Source organism: Agelaius phoeniceus, chromosome 10 (genome assembly GCF_051311805.1).
Source record: "Agelaius phoeniceus isolate bAgePho1 chromosome 10, bAgePho1.hap1, whole genome shotgun sequence".
Classification (NCBI taxonomy): domain Eukaryota; kingdom Metazoa; phylum Chordata; class Aves; order Passeriformes; family Icteridae; genus Agelaius; species Agelaius phoeniceus.
Window position 1 is genome coordinate 17,730,829 of NC_135274.1, and position 17,615 is coordinate 17,748,443.

The following is a 17,615-nucleotide window of genomic DNA, read 5'->3' on the forward strand; positions in this document are numbered from 1 at the left end:
TTTTTACAAGCTGTCAAGTTATTCCCCTTTACTTAAGTATAGGCAAGACATGCTATTTGCTCAAAACTAAATTGTATTTTACCAAAATCTGGTTTTCAAGGGGATTTTTGTTTGCAGTTGAGATAAGCACAGAGCAGTTATACTGGGGTTCAGCTAATGAGCAGTAATTCATTAAGGTGCAGCATGAGTTGCTTGGGAATGCTGATTCTGTGTGGTCTTGGCAGCAACTTGCAGAGCTAAGGAAAGGGGGAGTTCAGGGAGAAAGCTCATCACATCTATGTGCAAGTTTGGTTTCACATAACAGCTTATGGGAAGAGTAAGCTCTATGGTATGTGGTGTCAGCAGACCCTTTTGTACTTGCAGTTCAGAAGAGCTACTTCAAATCTATTTTGAGTTTTTAAAAATGTGATCAGTATCACAGATTTTAACTGCAGGAAGCTGCTGTTAAGAAAAATCCAAGTTGGCCCTAACCATTCTGTTATCTTTATTTCTTCTTTTGGTGACTTAGAGGAGAACTGGCCAATCTGTGCTAAGGTTGCTGCCCAGCTCAGGGGCAGCATGGAAGAAGTTTGTTCTCCACCTGCTGTGTAATCACCATAGAATGCTTAGTGGTACTTTCACCAGAGCTCTCAGGTCTGAGCACAACCTGCTCCCAGCACTCTTTGATAGTGTGTGGTGGGGAATCCCACCTAGGTCCAGGCTGATTGAATATAGGGGTTTATCCAGCTGTGGAGCTGAGTATTTATACTTTTGAATCATTTATACTTTTGAATCATGGCAAGCATTTTCCTCGTTCTCTCTTTTTTTCCAGTGAAATAAAAGGAAAGACACAGAATAATTTATGTCAGCTTGTGACGCATTAGAGCAAGGTGCTAACAGCAGCTTAATATATTTAAATTCCTTGTCAACCCTCTAGGATCCATGCTATTAGTGACAAACACAAGGCTTCTAGGGGAGGATATAATTATCCTTGATGCCTTGTTTGTTGACCTTGTTTTCTCACCTGTGTCTGTTCATTCCTTACAAGCATCTTTGTTGTCTCTGTAGGTGGAATAAGAGAATAGGGTTTTCCAGGCCTTTGTCTTCAAGTTCAAAATTGAGTGGAGGGGGAGTTTTCTGCGCAGCAGTAAGCTCCTGATAGTCAGCCCTTGTTCTATCAAACTCCTCTTTTACAGTCATCATCTCCAAATCCTAGGCTGCTCCTTCAGGACAATGTTCAGCCATAATTACAGTTCCTGACTTATTGCAAGTGATGCGTTTTTCATTTCTGTTTTATTTCAGTGATGCTATGGAAGCAGAAGAGAAACCAGGAAGCACTTGTGCAGCAGGGAGGTCTGCAGAAATTGTGAGTGCTATTTCTGAAACAGACCTTACTTAGTTTTTCTTACATGATCTCTTTTGATGTCTAGGATTTCTAAATTGGTTTGGCTAATAAAGAATGGAATTCCTTTTCTGTGTGCTTGGAGACAAGGTGGCAGATGATCTCTGAGAGCCAAAAGTCTGACTTAATGTCCAGCAGTTCAGATACTGAAAGCTGTGTGAGAGTGGGAAATGGTCAGAGTTCAGTAGGAGTTACTGAGTTCTGAAAAAGGACACAGAAAGATCTGGCTCATGTGTTTGCTTTTTGATATTGAAACAATTAACTCATCTCAAAAGAAGGGACCTGAAATTTAACTGCTGCTGAGAACCTTAGGGAGTGAATTAGCTCGATGCCTTTTTTTTCCTCTCTTTCAACAACCCAACTGTAGTTCTGGTTGGATAGAACTGGTGCTGTTCTGCAGGAATGGCAGGAGAGGATGCTGATGGAACATAGTTTCTTTTCCATGAGGGTATAAAGTTACCTCGGGCCTACAGGTGCTGTGTTGCTGGCCCAGTTGGTTGGAATCTTTTTGTTTAGTTTATTTTCCCAAGTATTGGAGAAAGTGAGTTCACTTCTGACATGCACATACAGTTGCAATTCAGCATGTAGAATAGTTAATGCAGTTTTGACATTTCCAATGCTGCAGACAAGGAGCGTTACCAGAGAGGAAGGTAAAACCCAAGACAAGTTGGTTTTTGTTTTTCTTCTTTTTCCCCATGGTAAATGTTTGCAAACAAAACCTGGGAATATTTGAAAGATTCTTGCATATCACTTAAAAATTAATTAAGGGCAAGCAGAAGTGTTTTCTTCAAGTTATATTTCACACAGAAAACAAAAGGGACTGAGTTTCTTGCCCCAGCAAGGAACCTTGACAGTGCTTTTGTACGGGAAAGGTGTCTTGGATGAGTTTCTGCTGCATTGGCTTTCCTGATTGTGCCAAGTACACCAAAACAATCTCTGTGGCCAGAAATGTTCTTTAGCTTAATCTTCCACAATTAAGAATGCTGACTACAAAGAAATAACTGAGGGAATTAGTTTAAGGGCTGAACTACTCATGCTTGACTGGTCTGTGACCAGCTAACAGTGTCAGGACAAAGAGCTGCACTGTACTTTTCACCCTGCTCAGAATGAACTTCAGCTTCTACAGATCCATTTTCAACTGTTTCATCAGGAGGAAGGAGACTTTTCTCAAAGAGCTCTTGGGGTTGAATGTATCTGTTTCCTAGTTCTACTGGCTGTTGTTCTAAATAAAGATTGTAGCTCACAAGAATGGTGTTACAGCTCAGCACAGGCTCATGTGAAGTATTGTAGCTTTGTGGCCCTGTCTGTGAAAGCTTCCATGGAAATACAGGTTCATTTATAAGAGGGTTTGCCTCTGGCAGGAGATTTACTGTCTCTGTAATGCCAAACAGCAGCTTGCAGAATGTCAGATGTCAACTGTATTCTTTTGCTTTCAATTAAAGAATACATTTCTCTTTGAAGAGTCTCTTCTCCCACCTGCACTGCTGTGCACAAAAGATTTGATTTCTGGGAGGTTTGGGCTTGTGCACCAAGGACAGAAACAATAGATGTCTTTTTAGTCCTAAAACCTGATAGCTTTTGGAATATGGTGATGGGAACATACCAGAGTGGCTTCTCATGAATTCTATTTTAACAGAGTCATAGTCGGGTTCTCATGGAATTTTTTTTTCCTTTTTGCTTGTATGTGAAGAACCCAGAGCCTAAGGACCAGATCTCAAAAATGATTAAAATTTTAAGTGGGGAAATGGCCATTGAGTTACATCTGCAGTTTTTAATACGAAACAACAATACAGATCTCATGATCCTCAAAAACACAAAGGTAAGAGACTTTGTCAGATATGGTTGTCTTGGACTTATCTGATTCATCCTGTGTTGGTTTTTACCATGCTGCTGTTGTTTTTAATGATAGGCTGCTATTAGCATGTTGACATTTTAATTAGGGTTTTTTTAATTGGGTACAGCAACTCATCTTTTTCTCACCCTTTTTTTTTTGGTGGGTTTGTTTTTCATCTGTTCAGTAAGATGGGCAAAATTTACTCTCCAGCTCCATGTCACATCAATTGCAAATGTTGCTGGTTGGGAAGGGAGGAGTCAGCCAGAACTGTAGGTTACAGTATGTTGGTATCTTGGTTGAGATGTTAGGTAAGCCCTTCAGCTTGGCAAGGGAATCCTGGTATGTAGTAAAAAAACAATATTTCCATGTTGGAGACAAAACCAATCAGATACTGTAATGTAGACAAAGTTAGTGAATGGAGTAACTGGTTTTGTTTTGGAAGGTGTTACTCAAGGTTGGGCACATGAAAAATTACAGGTAAACTAGAATCATAAAAGCTTACTAGAAACTATAGAAGTTTTTTATTTGTGAAATAAGATGCACATTGTCAGTAAAAGTAATAGGGGTTGCTTGTTAGTGGGTTCATTTATTTCAGATGACATTTCAAATGTATTGGAAAATCTTTTCCATCTGCTGGTAAAGTGTTCAGGATGCTGCAGTGGAGTTCTGGGAACAGCCTGGAAACGTCAGCAGCACTCGCTGTGAGTGCTCGGTTCTGGGAAGCAGAGCAGGGTGGTTCTCCAGTTAAGTGGCAATTGGAGTAATCACATCTCTGATAGAAACTCACATAAAGGATCATTTTGCATGGGAAAGATGGCTAGAGGATATGTTAGAGTGTATTAGCAATCTATTAGCTGATTACAGGGAAATTGCTGGTTAAATTGAGGATCATTACAGTCCATTTTTCTATTGTACTTGCAAGCTTGTTAAGTGACCTTGGGCAGATCTTTTGCTGAGTGATGCTACTGATTGTTCTTGTTCTTTCAGGATGCAGTGAGGAATTCTGTGTGTCATACTGCAACTGTTATAGCAAACTCCTTTATGCACTGTGGGACGACCAGTGACCAGTTCCTTAGGTAAATCTATGGCAAGGAAGCTGCAATCTCATTTAGAGGTGTTTGAACAACATTGTTGCCCTCCTTAACTTGATACATCCGGAGTGGTAACTGCAGAACTCTAATGGTGTTAGAGAATTGTTTCCTTTTCTCTATCCTCACAAACTGGCTTTGTTTGACTGCTAGCTGTATGAACAGCTTGGAGGGTGAAGGTCTGGAATTTCTCTTCTCTTTGTTTACTAGTTAGAGAGTTTCTGGGATGTATCATCTTATGGTAGAGACTGACAGTACTGAGTGACTCTTGTAGGGGAAATGCCAGCGCTGACCTTAAAAAGGACTTAAGGAAAGCTGCAGAAACTCTGCTATTCCCAGAGAATTGGTGGGCTACCTATTGAGCAATTCTCTGTCTTTCATGAGATCACCCATGTCTAGAAGCTTGACTACAACCAGGCAAAAATCAGGACTGATGAAGGGGAGAGAAATGTAAAGTGGAAATGTGGTTAGCTGCCTTCCCTTCTGGAGCTGCTTTTTAGTTTGAAAGCAGTCTTCAGTGCTCTTAAACCCTCTTTGCAGGATTAGGAACAGGCTGTATGAGAAACTTTGTATAACCTTTCTCTTTTCATCTTCTAGAGACAATTTGGAGTGGCTGGCCAGGGCCACTAACTGGGCTAAGTTTACCGCTACTGCCAGCTTGGGTGTTATACACAAGGTAACATTGCATTTGTTTCTGTCTGCTCAGTGTAAATGCTTGACTTGTGAACAGTGAAAATGTGGAAATAGGGATTCTGGATAGTGCCTGCAGTCCAGTGTACCTGGCATAGCTATAACATATTTTGTGTCTTTACACTATAAAGTTCCTTACTGCAGAAACTTTCAGTAATTTTGAACGGTGATGTGTGGCACTGAAATACTGATTTTAGTGGAGAAAATAATGGCTACAACACATGTTTCAATATTACTTTGCTGTTTTTTTCCCATTTCACTTCCCACTGTCTTCCCTTCCTGCTGGTCACTGGACATCCAGGGTCATGAGAAAGAAGCGTTACAGCTAATGGCAACCTACCTGCCCAAGGACACCTCTCCAGGGTCAGCCTACCAGGAGGGAGGAGGCCTCTATGCCTTGGGTCTCATCCATGCCAACCACGGCGGGGACATCATTGACTACTTGCTGAACCAGCTGAAGAATGCCAGTAATGATGTGTGTACTGGGCTCTGCAATGAGCCTTTGCTTTGTTGGGAATATGCAGGAGGGTGCTGTCTGGTTTAGTAGTGGGGAGTAGAGGTAATTAAGCAGCAGTGTGGTACTTAAACCTCCTCTGGGTTTTAAAGATTGGTTAAAGGTTGGTTTTAACAACCTGTTGCTTAAGGTTTAGGTAAGATGTTTAGGAATTTCTTATGTACTTGACAGTGACTGTAGCTTCATCATATTTACTATTTGTTATATCTGCTTTGTTTTGCTAATGGACCTGCAGCATTCAGGCACTGTTATTGTGTATAGCTTAGTTGTCAAGGAAATAAGCCACGAAATGTTTCTGCTGACATGACCTGTAGTTTTAATGCCTCTTGCACAATAAGAAGTGTTTTACTTCTGCACTTAGTGTTTGTAGACCTCTACGAAAAATATCTTTTTAAGTTGGGAATAGGTCATTGTCTCAGCATGTTGCCTCTTTCTCCTTGTGGAATCTAATTACTTTTTTTTTTTAATTCCATGAACAGATCCTAATAGTCTTACTGCAAATGTATCTATTGTTAGAATAAAAGAGGTTATAGACTGCTTTTAAGTGGGTACCTTTTAACCTTTTTATTTAGAACTTATTACTAGCTAGGTTTTTTTACACATGGCACAGATTTATGGTTTTACATAAATCACTCAGCGGGGGAAAAGCGTTTGAAGTTACTAGAAAATCTTCTGTGCTATGTGTTAAGCTTCTGTTACTTACTGTTTATGGGCTTTTGAACTGTTTTTCTTCTACTTTCCACCTCTTTCACTGGACCTGCTGCCTGAGACTGTGAAAGTGGTATTTCTAGCAGGTCAAGAGATCATTTTGGGTTGGTTTGGGGCTAAAAGGTTGCGGGTTTAATATTGATGGAAAGATGTCTGCTTCACCTGAAGTCATACTGTTCCCTGCTTTATGACTGAACTTGCATGTGCTTCTCTAGATTGTGCGACATGGTGGCAGCCTGGGCTTGGGGCTGGCTGCCATGGGGACAGCACGCCAGGATGTGTACGATCTGCTGAAAACAAACCTGTACCAGGATGATGCAGTGACAGGTAAATGTTCTGCTTTCAAAGCAAATAACCATCTGAGGCCTTATCAGGCACCTGGGGTTTTTGATAATGTTTTTTTTCCCCTCAGGTTTTCTGTTAGCAGCATAGATTGTTTCTAGCTGTGTTTTGCTTACTGACCTTTTCCTGATCATTATGGTTCTTTAGTTATATGTCAGTAATGTTCAGAGATCCTGTCATGGCTGGCACTGTGGCAAGTTTTAATAAGACACACTAGGTCTTTAAACAGCTCCTTTTTTGCTCTGTTCCTTTCTTTGTCATATGTTTTTTCTTTAGTGTGTCTGTTCTCTAGAGCCATGTGCTTTTTTGAGCTAGGAGACAGGCTTGGAGAAGCCTGTGGGAGTTACTGCTGCATTGGTGGGGCTCATAGGAAAGTGATCTCAGCAGCTCTTGGTCCAAGGAAGGGATAATTGAACTTGGTAGGGAAAAGTACTGAATTGTGGTTACAAACACATTTTGCCGTGAATAATGGAGTTGTTTGGCATGGGGATGTCCAGAAGTGATCTATTGGCCTACATCTGGTGTGATTCTCTAGATACAGTATTTATTACTTTGGGAACAGAGTTGACTTTTTTGCTTTTCTGTGATTTTCAGGTGAGGCAGCTGGCCTAGCACTGGGGTTGGTTATGTTGGGATCTAAAAATGCCCAGGCTATTGAGGACATGGTTGGCTACGCACAGGAAACCCAGCATGAAAAGATCCTGCGAGGCCTCGCTGTTGGAATTGCTCTGGTCATGTACGGGAGGATGGAGGAGGCTGATGCTCTCATTGAGAGTCTCTGCAGAGATAAGGTAAATTGAGCTGTGACTTAATCCCTGAGTCTTGTGTTACATGGCTGACCTTCCTGTCCATTTGTGAATCTCCAGCTGTGGTGGGTTGGCTCTTTTGAGCCAGAGAAGTTCTTACATGGGTCTGAAGTAGGACTGTTTCACAAGTTGCTGCACTCTGACAAAAATACAAGAACAATACTACTTAGCTCTGTATTTCTTTGGCCTTATACTTGGTCTTCATAGTCATGTGAGCAGCAGCAGGGAGTAGATCAGGATGCAGTGGTTAAAAACAGACGAGACTTGCTGTAAGTGGGTCATCTTCATCTCAAGGCTCTGGTAGTGATCACTGCAGATTGCAAATAAGAAGCAGGATGACACCTGTGCCCTATACTCTTGGGCAGCCTGCAGCATAGCAGGCTCTCTGTCCCTCTGAACTTGGTAATGACAACTCTGCTTTGGTGATTGTCCTGTTACTTGTCCCAAATGAACAATTAAGCAATAAGGCTGACATGTGACCTGTTAGCAGGTTCGAGACACAAGAGTGGAACAGATTTAAAGTTAGAATTAGTGAGTCACTGTTTGGATGGATGTGAAATATTGATGCTTTCTCTTCCAGGATCCAATTCTCCGTCGTTCTGGCATGTACACTGTGGCTATGGCATACTGTGGCTCAGGGAACAACAAGGCCATCAGGCGCCTGCTGCATGTGGCTGTAAGTACTGTGGCCTTAGCAGCACATAGGAGGAAATTTTTGGTCAGAAAGCAATCACATCACTTTGTCAGGCTTTGTGTCTGCAGTGTTAATAGTCTGGTCCAAATCAGAGATTGTGAAGTGATGGAAGCTTTATTTAGTATTATGAGCAGAACCAGCAGGGCCTTCTTTCATTAGGGTAATAAGTAGACTTTCAGACTTTCAACCTGATATCACAGAGAAGGCACCTATTAAAAGTTAAAATATGAACCTAAACTACCCAGCTAACAGGTTTGCAGTGAATAGTCTGTGTAATGATGGACTGGAGAAAAAGTAAATTAAGCTGTAAAGGATGAGGTCTGTCTGTTCTTTGATCATCTTGCAGTTGGTGTGCAAACATGGGTGAGGCTGTTTGGGCTAAGGCTAAACATGATTTTAACTAACTTTCTCTATAATCCTGTCTTCTGGTCTGAAACATGGTCCTCAAGTGTTTTAACTGTATTCTGAATATCCTGTTTTTCCTTTTGTAGGTGAGTGATGTGAATGATGATGTGAGGCGGGCAGCTGTGGAGTCACTTGGGTTCATTCTGTTCAGGTAAAGTGTCTTCCTTGGTCACTCCTGCAGCCTTCAATTTAATGTCTGTTACTTTTTAAAAAAATTAGTATGCTACTGCTTTCACAAAGTGACTCAACTGCTAACTGAATGAATTCTGAAAAGTTAAAAAACAGAGAGATTGGTTTAGGATTAGAAGCCTTCCTTAATGTTTAGCAGATGTTTAATGAGTCTTTCTGTAGGTTTCTGGATTTGTGGCTTAATTGTCTGGACAGAGCTAGATGAAGTTGACAAATAGAATGAAAAATTAATATTTGCAGAATTGAGAGTTAATTAAAAATTAAATATACTGTGCTTGTGCTAAGCCTCTTAAGGGCAGCAGTACCCAGACAAATATATCTGCCTAATGACTGTCTAAAATGTTGTGACTTTGATTAAGCAAAAACAACTGAAGGAGGACCTTGAAATAGTCTTTGTTTCTTAAGTATCCACTGTTAAACCATGAAAAGTTCCTGGGCTTACATTGTAACATGAGCCCATCGCAAAATCATCACAATGTTTCCTTTGGTTGTCTAAAGTGAAACCTATTGCTGAAATGGTATTTTGTAGTGCCCTGCAGGTCCCTTGGCTGAGAGGCAGTTGGGGAATTAGAAGGTTCCCCAAGGACTGCACCTGTGTCTGTTAATACAATAATCTGTGTCTGTTAATACAATAATCTGTGTTCTGTTAATACAATAATATGTGTCTGTTAATACAATAATCTGTGTTATCTGAGCACTGAGCCAAACTGCAGCCTTTGAGTGTGGCTGAGAGGAGTTGGTGCATACATACATGGGTCCATAATTGTAATTTAAAAATTGTTCTTCACATCTTCTTTTGGGTTGGTAGCTGTCCTTAAAAGCAGGATGAGAGGTTCTTAAAGATGGGATTAAAACTTGGGTTACTGATGTGAGCAGTCAGCTTTTCTGTACCAAGTCGTTCCCCACATGGAAGTGACTCTGCACTGTTCTGCTCTATCTGAAGGACAATTGAATGTGGATTGCAAAGAGGACAGATTCTCTCAGTGGGCAGCAGGTGTCTCTCAAGTGCTTCTGCTCTGTTACTTCCAAGCAGCACAGCTCCTTCCTTGCTGCTTCGGGATCTCTGCCTCTCCTGAAGCCAAGGGATCTGTTTAGCTGACTTCTGTATCTGTGTACAGAACAAAAATTCCATGCATGCCTTCCATAGTTTCAGGCATCTTTTTTCAAAACAGGTTGTGACAAAGCCCTTTTGAGCTCAGATTTCAGTGTAATTTTTCTTTTCAACAAATGCAAAACACAATTGGACATGGATATCTCTTACCAAAATGAGAAACCTTCAAGGCTCTGAACTATTTACCATGTGCTGGCATCTTGCTGGAACAACATAGTTTAGGGCCTGTTCTCTCCATATCCAGCAATGAGGAATGAGTGACACCATCTTTGACTCTTTCACCTGCTGTACTGTGGTTCAGATGTTATCCTGCCTCTTCCCCTCCCTTTCTGGAGACTTGCAGTCCAGAACCTACTTGTGCAATAAGGAGGAGCATTTACTTGTAAATTCTAGTGTCCACCTTTCTTGGTAGTCCTTGGTAGTCAAGGACTAACACTTTTTAGCTGATTAGCACTGGCTCCTGGAGGCAAAAGGTTTGTGTTAGGCTGTGGTAGTTGCCAACACTTTTCACTTGATAACTGGTTGTGTGCTCTGCCCCAGCTGAATGATGCTAGTGTACAGAGACATAAAGACCAAGCAAGTTGTGAGTTTGTCAGATTTCATGGCTAAAATGACATTTCTTTCTTAGGACTGTTGTTTGTTGAAGTCTAACTGGATTTACTTGTAAAGGCCACTAACACAGCATTGAATACTGGCAAGAGTCAGTGATTTGTCAGCTGCTGGGTATACAGAGCTTTTGAATGAAGTGTTTTGGAGGTGAGAAGGTCTGAGACACAGTGGGTTAAATCCCAGAAATTAATCTCATTTTAAGTGAAGGAAACATGACTGAAGGTCCCATGAAAAGAGTTCTCATTGAATTCTTTGTATGTGGTTGCAGAAAGGGAACTGTGAAATCAGGATTGAAATAAGAAAATACAGTTGTTTAATGCAGTCTACATTTTTCTTGGGGAATTCATGGCATTCATGAGGTTGAGTGTGCTAGAGGTGTGAGTTTGTCTGCTGGATTGTACACTTCAGCAGCCTGAGAGGTGTGAGTGTCTTCTGTCTGTTCCTCCTATAGGAATAGTAAAATCCATATAAGGGTGGAGGTTACACAGTCAAAGGATGATAATTTCCTTAAAAGCACCATTGCTTGAACATGACAGAAACTACAGCCCACAAACTCACATCGTGTCATAAATATCCAGTTTGTTTTCTCCTGTTGTTACAACTATCTATGAATAAATGTTCTTCCTCTTGGATTTGAACTAAAAGTGTCGTAAACATCACAAAACTGCTAATTTTAGGTAATGCATCTGCATAACAGAACATTCTGTGAGGCTTTGCTGTCCTTGTTTTCCTCTGTGAGCCTTCCTTGCTATCACATGCATACAACCCTGCCTACACTCACTCAAGAGCCCATCTTGACTTTTATTTTTGATTATGAAAACAGCACAGTGTCAAAGCAAAATGTGATAGAACATAATGCAATAAAACATGACATTTAATTTTTAGAGCAATAAGGTTTTGCTTGAACTTGACGATTACCTCTTTTATATTTTTTTAAGCATGGTATTTTTTTTTCATTGGGCTTTTGAATTACTGGAAAAATATACAAAAGAATGTATGTGGCTTTTTTCATTATTCATAATTCATGAATCAAGGTTTAGATAGAGTATTCTAGTCTAGGTTCTTAAGTTTTACCTAAGAATTGCAAGATTAAAATTTCCATAGTGTTATGAAAGACAATCAATCACCCAGTTACAGTCCCTGGAGGACTGGGGGAGCAGGGGTCAGTGCTGTTGTTACAGTTTCACTCTGGGATGTTGGATGCACACTTGCCCAACTGTGGGAATGTCTGCAGTCACCCAAGTGAGCAGAGCAGTATCAATCACATTGCTTGAGTGCAGAATATGTTGCAGGTCCTATTCATATAGCACAAAAACTTCCTTGTCTGATTCTTGGGCTCCCCAAAGCTTTCCAGGGGACCCTGTGTGTAGAATTGAACCTTGACCAGCAGAGTTGCTGCTGTTAATTCTGGTTTTGCTGACTGTTTAGAAGCAGTCCATAGGTTCAGGCTGGGGATAGAAAGCACACCTTGCTGGCTGTAGGACTTGGTGTGGCTTTTTTCCCTTCTTGGCTTAGTCCCATACAAAAATTAGGCACTAGTTATGGATTTCAGAGCAGATCATTTTCATACCGCTATATTAAATTATCAGAAAATGTTCTGGTGCAAGAGAATTGTTTCAAAATTGCCTCCTCTTTTCTTCCTTTTGCCATCTAAAAAAAACAGTCAAAATTGTGTGGAGCAAAAACCTGAGACTTTACATCTTCTCTCTTTTTAAAAATGGCCACTTCTTACAGGAGGCACTTCTAAGTAAAATGTTATTGTAAAGTGATACAGAGGCACTAATAAAGCTTGGGATGTTTGGAGCTTGCAGTGTGGCTGCAGGGCTGAACAAGAAGCTGTGTTGTGCAATAGGAAGAGGAGAAATGATGCATTGACTTGGCTACTGTAAGGTGTCTCTGTTTTCCCAGTCCTGTTCCTTTTGCCATTGATCACAGATAGATAGCAAACTTACCTAATTGTTGATGTTTACATACTGGTGGTTTTTTCTGCTGAAGTGGTTTATAAAATATTTATGATTGCTGGAAACAGCATTTAAATCACCTGTGATTTTCGGTCAGCTTTTAAAAATTATTATGATGCAATGGAAAACATGATCAATATAAAGTGTTTTGCTTTTTAAAAATGGAAAGACTTATTTTTATCATACTTTTTACCACTTTAGATCGTGAATTCCTTGTTGGTATTGCAGAGTGAGATGTGATTGAATTATGTAGCCAGCCTTATTTTTACATTGTTAGAGCAGTTGCTGCAGAGTATCTAAACACTTTATGTACAAAATGAGGAGATAGATGTTTTATGGATAGAAGAAATCTGATTGGTAGAAAGCTTCAATGTGGGATGGAACAGTGCTTGCAAGCATGAACTAAAAATGTTTAATGCTCTCATAGCAGTTGTTAAATCCAGAGGAATGAGACTCTTGGGGAAGTAGGACTTGAGTTGTAGGATGTTGCTTTTGCCTTCATGCAATACTGTTGGGAAAAAGCTGAGGGCAGGAGAGGGAACAATGCAACCTCTAGAGAGGGAACAATGCAGCCTCTAGAGAGTCCCAAAGGGAAGATGTAGTCTCAGATGATAAGTGTAGGCTACCCAAACATGAGGAACTCTGCATGGCTTCTGTTCAATTTTTCATTTTAGGATGATGCAAGTGCAACAGTAATGTTTCCTGCTTTTGTATGCTTTGTGTTTACATAGCCTTTGGTATTTTAAGGCTATATATTTGTTATAAGGCAAACAGATCAGATACTTGGATTTTATTGCAGGAAGTCTGGGACAGTTTGTTTTCTTTATATCTTCTAACCTACCCTTATCCAGAAGGCAGATAGCAGATGATCTGGGTAATTGAGTGTGAGGCTGACAGTCACTCTAATGTCATCTGCACCAGTGACTTTTTCAATGTTTTAATTGTGAAGAGGAATTTAGTGAAATGTATCTGCTTGTTAATTCTTGCATAGGAAAGATGAAAAGGGTTTTGTTTACAATCCAACACATTTTATCTTGTCATATTCAGTCTTCCTGGTAGAGGAGGATGAAGGTCCCTTTCAAAGAAATAGTAGCGGAAATTGTACTATAATCAGAAGAAGCCTTAGACTTTCACTGAAGTTGTGCAGGGTTTAATGAATTTGAAAATGATTTGCCATTACCTGTGTGAGCATTTGTAAAGAGGATCCTTTAGAGAGTAAAAAGCTCTTAATTTTTAAGAGTGTGATGTTGCTTTTCAGAGGTTGGAAAGGACCTGAATACCTGGATATAAGGAATTGTAGCTGTGACTTGACAAATAGGGTTGACATGAATTATTAAAAAATGGACACTTTTAGCAAGCCATCTTTCCTATTTTTGTACCTAGCTTCCCATTATAAAATGAAAGGTCTTCCTCTCCTCTGCAGAGCAAAAGTCTTCCTTTTCCACTGGAGAAAACATTGTTTCTCATGGGAATGGACACTGCTAGTAAACACCATGTTGTTATGCCAAAGACAAAATGATGGAAGTTACGTCTCTCCTGCCTGTTGTTTTTGCCATGTTAATGGTTGCCTCGAGAGCCAAAGGGGAAGTGAAACAAAGGAGGGCTTCTGAGCAGTTGTACGTAGGCATCTTTATCAATGTGAAGAAAAAAGTCTAAAGCTTCATGGTAATATTAACTCAGTGCTGAGAACTGGCCAGAACTCTGGGACTCTTGGCTCAGGCTTGCAAGGTAAAAAGCCAGAAGAGCTCTGGCAATGTTCTGCCTCTCTGGGTTCCAATGTCCCAGGCTGTTCAGCATGCCTTTACCATGTTTACTCTGCTTACACTGCTTTACTTTGTAAGTCTGATGTTACATACAGCAACCTAGAAAAAGATTCAGGGGAGTTATGTTTTTGTTTTCTTTTACCAGCTTGCAGTGATGTGTATGTTTCCACAGGATGGAAATGGAGTAGAAAAGCAGCACTTACTATGAAGCTATAAAAAAATCCTATGTGCCTCTTGTGTGCAGGTGATACAGCAGCAGCTTGTAGCATCAGCCTCTCTTCTCAGTGCCTTGTGCATAACACTTGATTTTAACTGTACTTGCATTTGAAAATTGATGCTAGTATGGCCTAGTGTGATATAGTCAGGAAGAGTTTTATATTTGTAGGATAGAAGATAACTGAATAGTTTTTCTAGCTGCCTGTAGGCTTCCTGACAGCTAAAAGCCTGCAGCTTATAGATGGTTTAGGACTGGCTTCACAAAATGCATTTTACATCATAGCTGGGATTAGCTGAATTTCTTGCATCTCTGTTTCTGAGTAATTTAAAGGTTGGGATATTTTTTGGTTGATTTTTCTGGCTTTGTCTGTTTCATGTGTATTTTGTGGCTCTTTTGTTTAGTTTTTTGTAAAGTAATGCCTTTATTTGCATTTCAAGACACTTATCCTGTTAGGCTTTGAACTCCATTATTTTCCTCTCTGCAAGACTGCTGAGTCCTTATGTGCATGTCTGTGCTGTAATTTTTAATTAGATAGGCAGACAGAACATTGACTGAATGTCTCCTAACGTATTTTAAACAATTAAACAACAAAACAACCACCATACTTGTCCATTGTTCTTTTAAAATGTTCTTCCCATAGTGCTTGGATTGCAGATAAGCTTTGACTTATCTTGCTTTTCAGTAGTTTAAAAAGAAATTAAATATGCCATATAAACATCTTTGTGATAATGAGAAAAGTTGAACTAGGTATCTCTAAGTTATTATTTTATGGACTTTATTATTTTGTTATTTTATTGCCTCTCTACAGTAATATCTTGGAGTTATTACTGTATTGAGACTTTAGAGCTGGCCAGGTGGCTGATTTGGTGTGGGTCAGGTTAGGAAAGAACTGGTGGCATTTTGCTCCAGACAAAGGAATCCCTTTTTTTGTTTGTGTGTGTTAAGGGGAAAGTGCATGACCCCTTCCTTCTGTAAAAATGCCTTGTTTTCTACAGCCAAATGACTGCAAAGCTTTATCAGTTATTATACTGCTATCTTTATGAAAAAAGCTGTAAAATATTATAATTCTATGAAAATACTCTCACTTTGCAGACAGCATATAAAAGTATATTTTATAAATTTGTGTTACCTAAAGGCAATACTCATGGATGTAGTCCTGAGCCTCCTGTTGTGCTTGTTGATGCCACAAGAGCAGTGTTGTCTGTAGTTACCATACAACAAACTGGTGCCTTCTTTCAGGAGCTTGCAGTGACTCTTCCATCATGTCTTACTAATGAAGGTGATGTCTTTGTTCAGAGCTGTTCTTGTAGATACAGTTGCTAAAACAAGAACTCCACTGTCCATTATGTTTTCTTACTTCATAGTTCTGTATCTTCTTTTTTTTTCTTGCTCTGTCCTGCTCTTTCCAAGTTGTTACCTGGATTCTCAGCTTGTTTGCTTTGCAAGTGGACAAGCTCTGAGCAATATCTTCTTGCACTTAGCATGTTAAGTGGAATGTTTTCCACTTGGAAAGTGGAAGCATGGAATGTGCATGCTTTCTTGGCTGATGTGTTTCTGTCTATGTATAAATTTTCTTTGTCTGTAGAAAGACTGGATTTTTTATTAGTCACTAGTCCTTTAGATTGAGGTTTGTTGTTGCTGACTGAACTCAGTAACTGGAACATGCTGAGCTTCTACTTAGAGTTACTAAAACTGAGAAACCTGTATACTGGCTTGAGAAAATACATCTCTGTTGGGTGAGACTTTTTCAAGGATGATTTCCTGTTGGTGGAGGTCTAAGCACTGATTGTAAAGAGGCCTTGGAATCTTCCTCTGTGGGACATTTAGGGCAAATTACTCCTCATGTAAGACAGATTGCAGACTTCACAGCTATACAAGAACAGGGTCAGACAGAAAAGAGCTGAGTTACCTCTCAGTTTTTCTATGTGCTGTGAGCCAGCAGTGATGTTTCTGCTGGAAAGGGAAACTGTAAGTTGCTGCTCAAAGTAGGTGATTGCTGCCTGCTATATGAACATTTTTTTTGTTTAATTAATATGGGTTTATTTAAGTATCAAGAGAGTTTCCAAAGATGATTGCTTCTTGCTTTCTGACTGCTGGACAATAACCCCTCAGGAATGGTGGTTGCCTTTTGGTGTTACTGCTCATGAAGGTGTCTTTTACAGCTATCACAGTCCATCCATTCTGGCTTTTAACTACAGAATCCTCCTAAACAAATTTTGATTAAGTGAAGAGGAGGGAGAGCAGTTAGAATTTACTCTGATTTAAGTGGCTAGTGATTATCACCAAAATTGGGAAGAAGACAACTTACTGCAAATACCACAGATGTATTTTTAATGCTTTTGCCTGAAAATCTCTGGCAGTTGTTACAGTAAGCTCTGTTTTGAACTTGCATATGTTTTAAATTAAATATATATAAATAAATGTTGGAGGGACATGTTAGCTTTAGGACTTTCTGTTCTGCAGATGAAAAATCCTAAGCCTTTTGCTGTACATAATTTTAGTGTAACCGAAGAATGCTGAAAATATTAAAAATGAAAACAAAGCCCAAGCTGAAACTTTTACTGTAAATGGAAACTATGGAAAAAATGGTGAGCTGGCTGCTTGATATAAGAACTCCAGTACTTTGGGGAAATCAGATTTCTTTTCCCAAAGAGTCTGGAGTTGTCAGAAGTTTCTGATTTCCCAAATAACACACTCTGGTAGCTTTTATGGACTGTGAGGACCAATTATTTCTATTAATTTTGTGCTCATACTATGAAGTCTTGAGCATCTTTGAGAGAGTGCAAATTGGGACCGGTAATTGGCCATTAGTCCAATTAAATCATTTTGAGCTCAGCTAAACTGTGAATATGTGCAGGTGTAGCCAGTAGTGTTGTCTCTGCTGTCTTTTAAATATTTGCTCTTATTTTCTTGTGAAGTAGCTGTTCTGTCTGTGATTTCTCTACTTCCTGTGAACTACATTGGATGAGGGGAGGCTTTCACTGAAGTTTCCATGGTCATTTAAAAGGAGGCTTGTCATATAAATTATAGGGATGTTCCAGGCATTGTGTATCTTGTTTTTCTTATGATCATTGATTTTGTGTTGTGTTATTTTGATTAAATAATTCATTTTCTTAGTATGAAAAGAAGAAAGGGCAGTTTTCAGTGAATAATCTGGCAACACTGAGCTTATGCATATGTAATGGAGATGAAATACAAGTGGGTGAAATTCTGCCCATCCCTACAGTAAAGGGATAATTTCCATACATGGAATTTTTAATTGTGCCTTATGGAATGGGCTTGTACATTGGTCTCTAGAGTGAG

At 39.8% G+C, this 17,615-nt stretch overlaps 1 protein-coding gene across 1 annotated transcript in view; it reads left to right on the plus strand.

Moving 5' to 3' along the window:
* PSMD1 (proteasome 26S subunit, non-ATPase 1) overlaps positions 1 to 17,615 on the plus strand; it is a 65,564-nt gene that overhangs the window by 7,259 nt on the left and 40,690 nt on the right. Inside the window, exons 8-16 of the mRNA XM_054639197.2 lie at positions 1,282 to 1,345; positions 3,072 to 3,200; positions 4,203 to 4,291; positions 4,901 to 4,979; positions 5,295 to 5,468; positions 6,431 to 6,542; positions 7,152 to 7,348; positions 7,944 to 8,039; positions 8,549 to 8,613. Coding sequence (XP_054495172.1) covers positions 1,282 to 1,345; positions 3,072 to 3,200; positions 4,203 to 4,291; positions 4,901 to 4,979; positions 5,295 to 5,468; positions 6,431 to 6,542; positions 7,152 to 7,348; positions 7,944 to 8,039; positions 8,549 to 8,613 — 1,005 coding nt within the window. The remainder of the gene's footprint in view (positions 1 to 1,281; positions 1,346 to 3,071; positions 3,201 to 4,202; positions 4,292 to 4,900; positions 4,980 to 5,294; positions 5,469 to 6,430; positions 6,543 to 7,151; positions 7,349 to 7,943; positions 8,040 to 8,548; positions 8,614 to 17,615) is intronic.